This window comes from Myotis nattereri (genome assembly GCF_964212035.1).
Source record: "Myotis nattereri genome assembly, chromosome: 10".
Lineage (NCBI taxonomy): Eukaryota > Metazoa > Chordata > Mammalia > Chiroptera > Vespertilionidae > Myotis > Myotis nattereri.
The window spans coordinates 81,816,675-81,830,999 of record NC_138085.1 but is presented as its reverse complement, the minus strand read 5'-3'; the positions used below and the strand labels follow the sequence as shown (position 1 = coordinate 81,830,999).

The following is a 14,325-nucleotide window of genomic DNA, read 5'->3' as shown; positions in this document are numbered from 1 at the left end:
CCCTTTCCTCCAGGAGCTCACAGGGAAACAGTAAATGAATCACACAAGCCGAGGCCTTCCTGGAAATAGGCTAAGGAAATGCCGCTGGGATGCAAAGTAAAGAGCAGTTGCAGGGAGTTGGGAAGTGCCTCCCGGAAGGAGGTGGCATTTGAGTTGGACTTTGGTGGGTGAGTAGGAGTTTGCAGGGCACTGAGGCAAGGAGCCATGTGCATGGACTGGTGTCTCCAAGGCAGAGGTGTGGGAGGGTGGCCCACAGGTCCTCCTCCTGGGCATTAGCCCTGCCTGCAAGGAAAGAGCATTCTCTTAGGGGGTTTTCTTTCCTTTCCCCACCTCTTCCTTTCCCAGCCTCAGTTAGGGCACTTCAGCCTCCGGTGAGTGGAAAGGGAGGATGGCTAAGTGGGGAGGGATTCTGTGCCTTGCTTGACCTGCATCCCTCCCTCCCCCTTCCTCCATCCTTCTCCTCCTCCCTTCCCTGCCCTCCCCCTTCTCCCTCCTCCTCCTCCCCTCCTTCCCCTCCCTTCCCTCTCCTCCCTCCCCCCTTTTATTTATTTTCTAAACTTTGGGGAGTCATGGGGACTTTAAGCTGCTGGGGATGCGCACAGAAGTCAGGAGGGTTTTCCGTTGGATTTCTCAAAACCCCAGGTCACTGGCCTGGAGCCCATCCCGCCAGTGAGACTGATGATGCAACAGGGTTTCAGGAAGCCCTCGGGAATGGCTCCCGGTCAGCAGGGGGATCTGGCTTTGGCACACCCTGCACCGTGGGCTCCAGAGCCTCTGACCTCTTCCTTCCCCATCATCCGGCTTTGCCAGTTCACCCTCGAGGAGGGGGCAGGGACGACCCTGCCTGCAGCCCCTGCCTGCAGCCCCTGCCCCTCTGCCTCACGCCCCACGCCTCACACCCCATGCCCCGAGCCACAGCCAGGATCGGCCTGGGTCCCCACTGCAGCTGGCCCCTGGCAGAGCTCTTGAAGCTGCTGAAAATAGAAACCGGTGGGACTGGCACATTGGGAAATGCAAACACCATTATCTTTCCCTCAAGGGCACTAGGGGGAGAAGGAAACAAGGACGCTCCCAGCTGGGTCAGGGCTGCAGCTGCCAACCGGCTGCTGACGGCCTGAGACCTGAGAGCTAGAAGGCCGTTCGGTGGCCCCAGATCCATACACAGTGTGTCCCAGGGGTCGCCCAGGGCTGAGCAGCCACGAGAGGTACAGTGCCACCTGCACGCGTGAGGTTGACTTTCCCCGTAGACACATTGAAACACGTAAAAGGAAACAGGTGAGATGAATGTTACCAACCGAGTAATGGAGCCCACTGTACCTCACAGGACACCATGTTTCATGTCACATGTAATCGGGACGGAAAAATTATCCGTGAGATGTCGTACATGGAGTCTTCCTCCTAAAGCCGTCCGCATCTAGTGTGCATTTTACCCTCAGGGCACATATACCGATCCAGGTGGGCCGCATGGGCGTGGTAGTTACTGTCCTGGACAGAGCTAGCTTATAGATGGAGAAACTGAGGCAGCCACTAGGCCGGGGGCGTGGCCAGGGCGGGGTCAGGCAGCAGGGAGGTGGGGCCTCCAGCTCAGGCCCTGGGAAGCCTGTCCCCGCTGCGCCCTCTGGTGTCCGCCCCGCCTCACTGCAGCCTGACCTCCCCTGCTCGCTGCCCGCGCCCTGGGCGCGGCCCTTCCTCTGGGCAGCTGCGCTGGAAGCCGGGCTGCGGGCAGGCGCCTCCCCTGCTCACCTGGAGGAACGAGGGGCGCAGTGCCGGCAGCCTCCTCTTCCCCGGGAGCCTTTGCCCAGGGGGCCATTTCTGTTGGCTAACGGGGTGATGGCGCTGGCTTTGCAGAAAAGCTTGCTTTTTGTCTGCTGTCTGCCCCGCCAGCCAGCCTATCGATACAGCTGGTTCCCTGGCTTCTTGGCAACGGGTCACCGCGCATGCAGGTCCCACTGTCCCCGCGAGGCCGCCTGCTTCGCCGAGAGCCTCAGGAGAGGCGGGAAGTGTGGTTCTTAGGACCTGTGCCAGCCGAGCCTTGGCCAGCACCGTGGCCGGCCCAGCGATGCCGGGGTGCGTGGGCTGGGCCGGGCGCTCATGGGCTCCACTTCCCGCTCCGTGCACGTCACAGTGGGCAGGCCGGCGAGCGGACCTGTCCTGGGTACAGGGTGGATGGCAAGGGAGCAAGGTGGACACCGGCTGGGGGCGCCCTGGTGCCTTCCCTCCGCCCAGGGACCCTCACACGTCACAGCCCACCTGCTGCGCACAGCGCATGCCCAGAATGGCCTCGGCGCTTTGTCTCTAAGATGAGATGGCACTGCCTCCCCAGCGCCTGGAATCTGCAGCGTACCCTGCCCCCTAGAGGTGGCCTGGGGGGCGGGGGGGGGGGGGGGGTCGAACCTCCAGAGGCCTTTTAAAGTCCTCATCATCCAGTTGTTTTTTTAAAAAATATATTTTTTTATTGATTTCAGAGAGGAAGGGAGAGGGAGAGAGAGATAGAAACATCAGTGATGAGAGAGATCATTGATCGGCTGCTTCCTGCACATCTCCTACTGGGGATCGAGCCCGCAACCCGGGCGTGTGCCCTGCCCGGGCATCGAACCGTGACCTCCTGGTTCATAGGTCAGTGCTCAACCTCTGAGAACACCAGCGGCCTTGAACTTTCTAGTAGAATTAAAGTTACCGACTTTAAAAATGGCTTTAAATGGACCTGGTCAGACATCACACAGGCGGAGGGGGGCGCCCTTGGTCAGAGCTGCAGCGTCTCCGCGTCATCCATAATTTCTTGATAGTTTTTCTCCAAAATAAAATTATCTTTTTCGTTTCCTGAGCATCACTCATTGTCTCCCAGCTGTTCTCTGTTATGGCCGGACGTGCCAGGCCTGCCCTGCCCACCTCCCAGGGTCCAGGGTCCAGGGTGGAGCTCTGTGGTGAAGCTCAGACAGACCAGTGCTCACATCCCAACGGCATGGGCTGTGGGGCCCTCAGCAGGTTGCCTAGTGCCCCTGGGCGTCAGTGTCACTGTTTGTAAAGGGTCTGCCCTCGCCCGCCTGGCACAGCCTGAGCACTTGGCGAATGGTGGCTGCGGTTAGTAAGTTGCTGTTAGTTGATTTGCTGCCCGAATGGACCAGTGTGTGACTTGCTGTGTGCTCGGGCCTGATAAGTGCTTTGAAACAGGACTTATGCCCGATGCCTCTGTTCCCCCTTCCCCACCCCCCACCCCCAAACCCCAGGATAGTGTTGGTTTTGAAATATGTCCTTAATAAATACTAGAGGCCCGGTGCACGACATTCATGCACTTGGGGGGGGGGGGGCAGGTGTGTGTCTCACAGTCCGGGAGCCCTCAGGGGATGTCCAGCTGATGGCTTAGGCCCACTCCCTGTGGGCCACTGTGCTCTTCAGCTGTCAGCCCAGCTTGTGGGTGAGCAGCACTCCTCCTGTGGGAGCGCACTGACCACCAGGGGGCAGCTCCTGTGTTGAGTGCCTGCCCCCTGGTGGTCAGTGCGCGCCATAGCGACTGGTCCTGCCGTTCAGTCGATTTGCATATTAGCCTTTTATTATATAGGATTTGTTCAGAGTTTATTCGAGATGCTCAAAGATGATCCACATTGGATTACATTCATGCTCTGTGACTATACCTTATCATTTTTTATAACAAAAACAGCAGCAGCTGATAGGGTGGCCAGCTTTGTGAAGGACCCAAAATGTAGTGTAGTTAAAGGCCTTGTCATGGGAGGGGGTGCACGGGGGGGTCAGTTTCTCCAGAGAAAGGTCCTCCAGTGATGTGGGCTGAGGCTGGGGCTCTGTTGGGGAGCAGGCCTCCCTGTAACTCCCATGCTGGCTCTGCACCCACTTCCTCTGGGCCTGTCGTTCCCCTGCCCAGAGTCCCCACAGGCCCCCCCTTGGAGATGGGGGTGTAGTCACCCGACTGCCCGTTGGGGCTGCTTAACTGCTGGCACAAACGGCCCAAATCTCCCTTGCTTAACACAGTCCAGGGCATTTCCAGGCTCCAGGGCCATGTGCTCCACACAGTCATCCCGGGCTCAGGCGGCTCCCTTCCGTCAGCTCAGGGGGGATCAGGGAAGAACGGGTGCTTGCTGTGAGCAGAGCATGGCTCCCCCTGAGCACCCCAAACGGGGTAATTAGGAGCCTTCTCAGGAGACGGAGAAAGGGGCGTGGTCAGGCGAGGAAGCCTGGTTGAGCCGCGTGAGGAAGACTCAGGCCTGTGCCCCACGGGCCCAGTCCTCCCTGGGAGAGTGGCCCAGAGCCAGGCCCGGAAGTGGAGGGACCACTCCATGCCCCTCCATTGCCAGAACGCAGTCCCCGCCCACCGGGCCGCCCGGACCCCGGGCAGTGTGGTCCTGCATGTTCCAGGAAGAGAAGGAACAGTGCCTCGTAGACTGGGCCCCCTCCCCCCAGAGGGCCTGGGGGGGCCAGGGCGGCCAGGCACAGTGGTGGCCCTTGGGTCCCCCTCCAGCCCTGGGTGCAGGGCCCACAGGGGACAGTCCTCGCCCGCTGGGTGGCTGTAGGGGTGGGGAGCCAGGCCCTGCCCGTGTCCCCAGCAGCGCCCTGTCCCGCAGGTGTAGCCGCCGGCCGCCATGGGCAAGCAGAACAGCAAGCTGCGGCCCGAGGTGCTGCAGGACCTGCGGGAGAACACGGAGTTCACGGACCACGAGCTGCAGGAGTGGTACAAGGGCTTCCTCAAGGACTGCCCCACCGGCCACCTGACCGTGGAGGAGTTCAAGAAGATCTACGCCAACTTCTTCCCCTACGGCGACGCCTCCAAGTTCGCCGAGCACGTCTTCCGCACCTTCGACACCAACGGCGACGGCACCATCGACTTCCGGGAGTTCATCATCGCGCTGAGCGTCACCTCCCGGGGCAAGCTGGAGCAGAAGCTCAAGTGGGCCTTCAGCATGTACGACCTGGACGGCAACGGCTACATCAGCCGCAGCGAGATGCTGGAGATCGTGCAGGTGGGAGGGGCCGGGGGGATGCTGGAGATCGTGCAGGTGGGAGGGGCCAGGGGAGATGCTGGAGATCGTGCAGGTGGGAGGGGCCAGGGGAGTTGCTGGAGATCGTGCAGGTGGGAGGGGCCAGGGGAGTTGCTGGAGATCGTGCAGGTGGGAGGGGCCAGGGGAGATGCTGAGATGGGCAGGTGGGAGGGGCCGGGGAGATGCTGGAGATCGTGCAGGTGGGAGGGGCCAGGGGAGATGCTGGAGATCGTGCAGGTGGGAGGGGCTGGGAGATGCTGAGATGGGCAGGTGGGAGGGGCCAGGGGAGATGCTGGAGATCGTGCAGGTGGGAGGGGCCAGGGGAGATGCTGAGATGGGCAGGTGGGAGGGGCCGGGGAGATGCTGGAGATCGTGCAGGTGGGAGGGGCTGGGAGATGCTGAGATGGGCAGGTGGGAGGGGCCGGGGAGATGCTGGAGATCGTGCAGGTGGGAGGGGCCAGGGGAGATGCTGGAGATCGTGCAGGTGGGAGGGGCTGGGAGATGCTGAGATGGGCAGGTGGGAGGGGCCGGGAGATGCTGGAGATCGTGCAGGTGGGAGGGGCCGGGGGGATGCTGGAGATCGTGCAGGTGGGAGGGGCCGGGGAAGATGCTGAGATGGGCATGTGGGAGGGGCCGGGAGATGCTGAGATGGGCAGGTGGGAGGGACCAGGGGGATGCTGGAGATCGTGCAGGTGGGAGGGGCCGGGGGGATGCTGAGATGGGCAGGTGGGAGGGGCCAGGGGAGATGCTGAGATGGGCAGGTGGGAGGGGCCTGGGGGGATGCTGAGATGGGCAGGTGGGAGGGGCCAGGGAGATGCTGAGATGGGCATGTGGGAGGGGCCGGGAGATGCTGAGATGGGCAGGTGGGAGGTGCCGGGGGAGATGCTGAGATGGGCAGGTGGGAGGGGCCAGGGGAGATGCTGAGATGGGCAGGTGGGAGGGGCCGGGGGAGATGCTGAGGGTCCTCAGGGCCAGGCCCACCATCAGGCAGGGCTCTGTGTGCCCTCTCCCTCATCTCCCCCCTCCACCCCCCCCTGCCCCCAGCATGCAGGCATTTTGTCCAGGTGGTGCCTGCCCCTCTGGCGTGCCCTCCTGAAAGTGAGCAGTTGTCACTTGAAGGGCGAGTCAGTGCTGGCCATCAGCTGGGTGCCACAGCCCTCAGGGCCCATCCCTGCACGTCCCACAGCTGAGGCTCGGAGGAGGTTCCTGAGAATCAGCAGCTGAGCGTTGAGTGGTTCAGGGGGCCCTTGACAGTTGTGAGTCCCGGTTTGAGGGGCCCCAGCAGCTGGCAGTGCCCCCAGGAACGTGCACTTGTGAGGTAGACGGACATCAGCGGCCGCACCTGTGAGAGGCTCTGCCCGTGGCGGTTCCGGAGGGAAGCCGGGTGAGCTGGCTTTCCCGGTGTCTAGCGATGTGCAGCCAGAGGCCCTCAGGGCCGGGCCGCCATCAGACCCCCCCCCCCCCCCCCGCAACCGCCCGCAGATTCGGGTCTAGACGTCCCGGAGGAGGCTCTCTCCACCGGCACGGCCCTCAGGGCTCCGTGAGCAAAGGTGTGGCCACCCAGGTCCCCTGTAGTTGGTTCCACACAGAACACACGGCGCAGGCTCGGATCGGGCACCGAGCCCACTGTGTCTGCCCGGCATGTGACTGACAAGTTGCTGGTCAGTGGCCTGATTGAGGCCCTTCACACACACACACACACGCACACTCACACTCACACTCACACTCGCACACACACGCACACACGCGCACGCGCACACACGCGCACACACACCCCACACACCCCCCCCACACACACACACCCCACACACCCCACACACACGCACACACACCCCACACCCCCCCCCCCACAGGCACACACACCCTACGCACGGCCCCTGCCCGGCGGGACCCTGGGGCTGAGCCCTCGACGGCAGTGCCTGAAGAGGGGTTCTCCATCCTGCTGGCGACTGGTGCACCCCCCGCCCCAGCTGCCCTGGCTGGGCTGGCCCTGTGGTTCTCGGGGTTCAGGGGCGGAGTCTTTATTCTGAAATGAGGTCCAGCCATCACAGTGAGACGCTCCCAGCGGTGTGTGCAGCAGGAGGGGCTTTCAGACCGGCCTGCGTCACCCCCTCGGGGAGCTACGGGCGCTCCCAGCCCCTGAAGGCTCCCTCACGCGCCTTCTGGGCACCTCCCCCCAGGCGGCCCCCCTCTTCTGACTGCTGCGGTGGGGTCGTTGGCCGGCTCTTGAGCCCCCATCACCGTGTCCGGCTTCCTTTGCCCGACTCCCCACCCGTGATCCTCAGCCGGGTGCCGGGAGTGGCGGGGCCGTGCCTCCAGCTGGGGGTCCTGGGGGCCGGCGAGCATCCCCCCTCTCTGCGCCGAGGTGTGGGCTGGATGGGAGCTCACTCCTGCCCCAGCGCCCAGGAATGTTCCGGAATCTGAGCTCACGCCCCCATGTGCCCTTGCAGGCTATTTACAAGATGGTGTCCTCCGTGATGAAGATGCCGGAGGACGAGTCCACTCCGGAGAAACGGACGGACAAGATCTTCAGGCAGATGGACACCAACAACGACGGTAGGGCGCCGGGTCCCTCCCTGCGGCGTGTCCCCCAGGCGCCCGCCTCCGCCGGGCTGCGGGAGAGCCGGGGGCAGGTCAGGGTCGTGGGGCTGCACCCCACTCTGTCCTCGCACCTGTGGCTGCACTCCTGAGCCCCGGTGTCCGAGCTTCTAAAATGGGGACACGAGCAGCCTTGTGGGCGTGGCCCGCGTGCTGAAGGCTCCCCCCCTCCACACCCCAGCCTGACGCTGTTAGTCTCTGTGGGGCCGGCCGGCCCGCCCCTGCTGGGGGCCCTCTCCGCTGGACAGGCGGCGCCCTGCCCACAGCCGGACCTGTCACTGCAGCCGCTCCCGGCCTGGCAGAAGCCCCCTAACTGAGATGGCCCCCGGACCAGGCTTGGGCCGAACCCCTCCAGCGCCTCCTCCCGTCAGTCCTGCCAGGGGCCTTGCGACGGCTGTCCCCCTGGCCCCGCCATGCACTGAAGTCCCTGAGGCGGAGAGGTTGGCGGCTGACCGCTCCTCAGCGCTGGGCACACGCTGGGCACGGGCCGAGCTCCTACTGCCCCCTCATAACCTCCTTCTCCTCCCTCGACCCCCCCAGTCTCCTCCCCCTGGTGGCAGCAGAGCGCAGCACAGGCTCCAACAGTGTCTGCTTCAAACCCCGTCCTGCCCACCACGTCTGTGTCTGCACGGGGTGGCGCACGTGTCACCAGTCCCCACCCACCCCAGGGGCAGATGGGCCAGAAGCACCTACTGTGGGCAGTGATCTGGGCCATGCCGCCCCGTGGGCAGTCACCCTGGGCCAGGCCGCCCCCGTGGGCAGTCACCCTGGGCCGGGCCGCCCCGTGGGCAGTCACCCTGGGCTGGGCTGCTTCAGGCCCCCCAGCCCTGGCTCGGTTACGGGTGAGAGGCAGAGGCCCTGTGTTTTCTGGACAAGTCACACCTTCCTTAGGTAAAGCGTGGGGCGACTCTAAAAGGATTGAAATCGCCACCGGCCACGCATGTGGCCACACTGGGTGTGCCCGTCAGCCGTGAGCAGGGGAAGCAAAAGGGTTTTCCCGAAACGCCCACGAAGCAAGCGGCACCGGGATGGCGTCCGGCCTCGCGAGGCTCACACGGCCCAGGGGGTGGCTGAGGGGTCCTCGTGCTTGGGAGGGAAAGCCCGTGAGCACCACTGACTCCCCACACCCCCCCCCCACCCCCAGGCAAGCTGTCCCTGGAGGAGTTCATCAAAGGTGCCAAGAGCGACCCGTCCATCGTGCGGCTGCTGCAGTGCGACCCCAGCAGCGCCAGCCAGTTCTGAGCCCGGCGCCCGCCCGACAGCAAGAGCGCAGGCCTCTCACCGGTTAAGCTTTGCTCGCAACAGCGGATGCCTCCTCCATCATCCCCGCTACCCCGGCCCGGGCCAGGTGACCCCGCACTCACCCGGCCCCCTGCAGCCGCGCCCCCTCCGCCTGGCCTCCCCCCACCCTCCCGCCCGCGTCCAGGGCTCGTATGGCCGCTGGGAGCCCCGGACCCACGAGGACTCGGTGGGACTCTGAAGGTGGCGCAGGCCGGCTGTGTTTGTGATGGCAGGTGATGGGGAGGGAGGACGGGAGCGGCGAGGAGGCGGCCTCCATGCATGGCAACACCCAGCTCATCTTCTCTCAACCGAGGCCACGCGCACGTCTGTGCCGCGGACGCCTTCCCTGTCCCGTGTCCTTCCCCGTACTGTGATGTGAAGTGTCACGTGTAGGTCCCGTATTTAACGCCTCGATTGCCTCCGAGCGTGGTTCCCTTGTGGCCTGTGACCCTCCCGAGCCGGTTCTCTTGTGGTATTTATGCCCAACCCGCCCGTGGCCAAGGAATGCATGCGCGCCCGCTGCGGGGAGGCCCCCCCCGGAATGCAGGGTCTGTGTCAGGGGTGTCCTGTGGCCGGCCCGGCGTTTCCTGTATTAAAATGATCAAATAAACAGAATCCTCCGAGTCGTGTGTTGGCCCCTGAGAGCCCCAGCCGCTGCCCTCCGCTCGCGCCCTCGGGAGGGTGGGCCCAGCCGCTGCTGGTAAACCCACCCGTCGGCGTCCCTGTAGTTGTCGCTGTGTCTACAGACCTGCACAGCCTGCTCTTCAGCCTCTGCCTGGTCCGAGAAGCGCTGGTGGGAATAAGAGAGGCCTGTTCTTGGCAGGTTTGCTGGGGACACTGCCCCCTCCCCTGCCTCCCCTACCCTGTGGTATAATCAGCAAGATGACCGGAGGGTGCACCCAGAGGAGGAGGCCATTGTCTCCCGCACACACGCGTGGCACGGATGCCCTGGCCGCCCCCACACTCCTCCCCCACGTGGCTGACCAGCTCCCGCGCACTTCAGTTTACAAGGGCCTGAGGTTCCTGCAGGTGGAGGAGCCGGGAGGGACGGGCCCTGCCGCACAGACCATCACTGACTCCAGCCGGGCCCTCCCCGGGCTCACTCGGTCCCGGGACGTCGATGGCAGAATCGGAACCAAGCCAGCCAGGCCACATGCGGCCCCAGCAGCGCCCCTTCTCTGGGCGTGTGCAGGTCTGTGTGGTTGGGGGTGTCTCTGTGTTTGGAGGGACGGGAGATGTGGTCTGTGGCTGAGTCTGGGGTGCGGCTGTGGGACGGGCCCAGTGTGAAGTGTGTCTGTCCTGCATGGGGTGTTGCAGACGCACCTCCAGGCACATCCTGTGCAGAGAATTGGCGTGGAGGTTCCGGAGGACGTGGCCTGGGTCTGTGGGCAGGTGGGTGGCTCCTGGGGACGAGTGTGCGGCTGCGTTTAGTGGCAGCCCTCGCAGCCTGTTTCCGGTGGGTGGGGTGGGGGAACCCACGCCTCTGCCCCCCAGCCATCAGCCAGCCCAGGTTTGCCCCTGCTGTGGGCACCGCCCTGCCCCTGGCCCCAACGGGGGCTGACCGTGGCCTCGAACTTCATCTCATCCGTATGCCAGGCCATTCCTTTTTTTAAATTACTATCTTATTACCGAATTTATTGGGGTGACATTTGTTAATGAAATTATACAGGTTTCAGGTGTATGATTCTGTAACACACCATCTGTATATTGTTACGTGTCCACCACCCCAAGTCTCTTTCCATCATCATCTCTACCCTCATAGCTTCTTCTCCTCCCACCCCCCTCCACGCCAGGTCATTCCTAAGACTCCGTGCAGTGTCCCGTCCTCCAGGAGCTGTCCCCGTCCTCCCTTGGTACCCCTACACTCCCCCAGCCGCCCATGCGCTGCTCCGCAGGGCCAGGAGGGCAGAACCAGCTGCTCAGTGGTGAGTTGAGTGAATGGACGAGTGAGTCAGTGTGTGGCCCACCTGCTGTCCCTGCCTGAAACGCACCCACATGGGCCTGGCACACACCTCCCAGCTTGGCTCCCTGACCCTAGACAGGGCCCTCCCTGTCCCACTAGCCAGACAGGACTCTGGGAGCCAGGGGCACTGACCTGGGCCTTGCATTGGAGTGGCCCCTGCTCCTGTGGATGTGAGGTCAGAGCCAGGGCTAGGACCCGGCACCCTGTGGGGCAGTCCCAGTGTGGGAAGTGCTCGGATGGAGATGTGCAGAGATGGGAAGCAGGCGACACTGGTCATGGGGGTGGACCTGGACCCTGGCTTCAGGGCCAGCTCCGTGGGTGGGGGGTGGGGAGGATGGGCGAAGGCAGCACCCTTCCCTTCCCACAGCACCCACCTGTGCACGCCAGGGCGGGGCGGCTGTGAGCAGAGCCTAGGGCTGCGGGGCCCTGTGGGCACTTCAGGAGGTGACTGGGGGCATCGCCCACTCCCCACAGGCGGGGGCCGCAGGCACAGGCTTCAGGGCCCTAGGAGCTGTTCACAGGCCAGGCAGGAGGCCAGGGCTGGGCTGGGGGTGGGCTTCCCCTGTCGGGCTCAGGAGGAGTTTCGGGGGGAGCAGCCTGGTTTGGGGACAGGCTACGGGAGCCCCTTCCTCAAGCCCTGGATCTCCCTCTGAGCCAGGCCACAGCCCTGTCCCCATAGCCCTGTCCCCATCGGCTCCACCAGCTTTTGCTGAGTGACTGGGTGACCTGGGAACTGGGTCAGGGCCCCACCTGCAGAGGAGCTCGGGCGCTGGGTGCTGCTGCCCCCTGGTGGCTGTGGCCGGGAGGGCCTCCCGGGTAGGATGTCTGCATCCCTAAGGCCTCCCAGAGCCTGGTGTTTTGGGAATGACCCAGCCTCCGGAATGTGAGGCTGGGCGCCTGGTACCCTGGACTCAGAGGCCTGGGCTATAGGCGCCCAAATAAATTGAATTTCAGAGAAACAACAATGGCCTTCCAGCGTGCACGTGTCTCATGCGGTATTTCACGTGCTGACTTGCTGGGTCTGGCAGACCTACGTGTCAGCCTTGGGGCTGAGCCTGCACAGCCCGGGGCCGGTCAGACACTGGAGGGGCAGCTCCCAGGCACCCCCAGGGCAAGGGCACATGAGGGTCATGCCAATGGCTGACCTCAGTCCAGCTCAGGCCTCCTGAGCTCGGCCAGCTCAGAGGCCCTGAGACCCTGCTCAGCCCTCACCACCGAGACCACAGCCCAAGGAAGGTCACCTGGACTCAGGCTCCACCTCGGTGACCCCTGTGGCCAGAGGCACAGACTGTCCCCTCACGACCTGACCCTCCTCATTCTGGAGTCAGGATGGGAAAAATCCTTCCGTGGCCCAGGACAGCAGCAAGGATTCCCAGGTGCTCACTCTGCCGGGAGCCCAGAGCGTCCCTGACCTCCCGCTAATGACCCGCCAGGTGCACACGCACCAGCCTCCAGCTCAGGGGGGTGGGACCGTTAGGGGCCTGGTCACTGCCAGGCTGGACTCAGCGGGGTCAGTGCAGCCCAAGCCCACGCATGACCACAGCTCACGGTGCCAACTCCGCAGGGCTGGGAGCCACAGGTGCCCTGGCCGCCCACTGCCGCCGCCCTGGGCTGGGATGAGGCTGGGGTACAGCAAGGACTGGAGCCCCGTCCCCGCCTGGGTGGGATGCAGACAGGTGCTCATTCCAGCCTCGGTTTTTCTTCTTCAGCAAATGGCCAGGGCAGCGGGGACCTATTTCCTCCCAGGCCCTCCTGATTGGCTGCCTCGCTTGACTCGAATCACTTGGCCTCTTTGGCCTGCATCCCAGCTGCGAAACAAGAGACTGAGGGGCCGGCCGGTGTTGCTCAGTGGTGAGCGTCGGCCTATGACCCAGGAGGTCAGGGTTCGATTCCGCATCAGAGCACAGGCCCGGGGTTGCGGGCCTGACTCCCCAGTGAGGGGTGTTCAGGAGGCAGCCGATCAATGATTCGCTTTCATCATTGGTGTTTCTATCTCTCCCTCTCCCTTCCTCTCTGAAATCAATAAAAATGCATATATATATATTTAAAAGCGATGGATTTAGCCCTAGACGGTTTTGCTTAGTGGATAGAGCATTGGACTTCGGACCAAAGGGTCCCGGGTTCGATTCCAGTCAGGGGCACGTATCTTGGTTGCAGGCTCCTCCCCGGCCTGGGCCCTGGTTGGGGCTCATGCAGGAGGCAACCAAAGGATGTGTTTCTCTCACATTGATATTTCTGTCTTTCCCTCTCTCTTCTACTCTCCCTAAAAAAAATCAAAGGAAAAATATCCTTGGGTGAGGATTAAAAAAAGTGATGGGTTTAGGGCAGTGGTCGGCAAACTCATTAGTCAACAGAGCCAAATATCAACAGTACAACTGAAATTTCTTTTGAGAGCCAAATTTTTTAAACTTAAACTATATAGGTAGGTACATTGTTATTAACTTAATTAGGGTATTCCGAAGGCTTAGGAAGAGCCACACTCAAGGGGCCAAAGAGCTGCATGTGGCTCGCGAGCCGCAGTTTGCCGACCACGGGTTTAGAGGACATAGGGCTGAGGGGTTAGGGCATCGACCCACAGCAGGGGGTCTTGGCGCTGAAGCCAGCTCCCCACTGGCCAGCTTCCAGGTGGCTTCCCATATGTGAGTTCTGTCTGCGAGCCCATGGGTTTTCCTGGCTCCATGAAACGTGAGTCAGGCGCCTGCGGGGCTGCCGCGGGGCTGGCGAGCTCCCTGCAGAAGGGCTCCCGCTCAGGGCCTGGCAGCCGAGCGCAGCAGGTTTCGGTTCACGGTACAATGACTCCCTAAAGCTCACCTAACATGGGGAGTGTCCAATCCCAGTCACAGGCATGGCCTCCAGCGACCTGTCTTTACTGGGTCCCAGTTTCATCTCCACTGAGCTCTGGTCCCGCTGCCCGGCAGAGAGCAAACTCTCAGCTCCAGGATTTCCGTCATTTCAGGTTGAAGCTCAGTCACGTATGGTATCTGTCTGCCAGCTCAGGCGGTGCCAGGGGTTGGGGAGTGGCTGGTCCAGGCTGGCACCCAGGGGGTTCTGACTGCGGGGCCTGGCAGTGTCACCCTCCACTCTGGTAATGCCCACCCCCCTACCCCCCTACCCCCCCCACCCCGGTTCCGGCACCTCTCAGAGCTTCATCGTTACCGGGGAAGATGCAGGCGAGTTTTAGTGTGGCCGGAGCTAACATTTAAACGGGTAGCAGGCAGCCCTAGCCGGTTGGCCCTGTAGTTGGAGCGGTGGTTTGCGGATTGAAGGTTTTGATTCTGGTCAAGGGTTGCAAGCTCCAACCCTACCTCCCCCCCACCGCGGGGCACGTGCGGGAGGCAACCAATCGATGTATCTCACATCAACGTCTCTCTCCCTCCCTCCCTTCCCTTCTCTCTAAAAATCAATGGCGAAAATATCCTCGGGTGAGGATTAACAACAAAATAGACAGCAGACATTGGAAAGTCGTGGTTCACTAACCAAAGTGGGCCCTCCACC

At 63.0% G+C, this 14,325-nt stretch overlaps 1 protein-coding gene across 5 annotated transcripts in view; it reads left to right on the top strand.

Moving 5' to 3' along the window:
- The window catches only part of HPCAL1 (hippocalcin like 1), a 67,767-nt gene extending 58,285 nt beyond the window's left edge, over positions 1-9,482 (top strand). For all 5 annotated transcript variants that reach the window (XM_081100712.1, XM_081100711.1, XM_081100714.1 and 2 more), the window contains 3 exons: positions 4,575-4,970; positions 7,439-7,544; positions 8,731-9,482. In XM_081100712.1, the coding sequence (XP_080956838.1) occupies positions 4,593-4,970; positions 7,439-7,544; positions 8,731-8,828 (582 nt within the window). In that variant the 5' untranslated portion in view covers positions 4,575-4,592 and the 3' untranslated portion in view covers positions 8,829-9,482. The remainder of the gene's footprint in view (positions 1-4,574; positions 4,971-7,438; positions 7,545-8,730) is intronic.
- Positions 9,483-14,325: the final 4,843 nt, after the last annotated feature.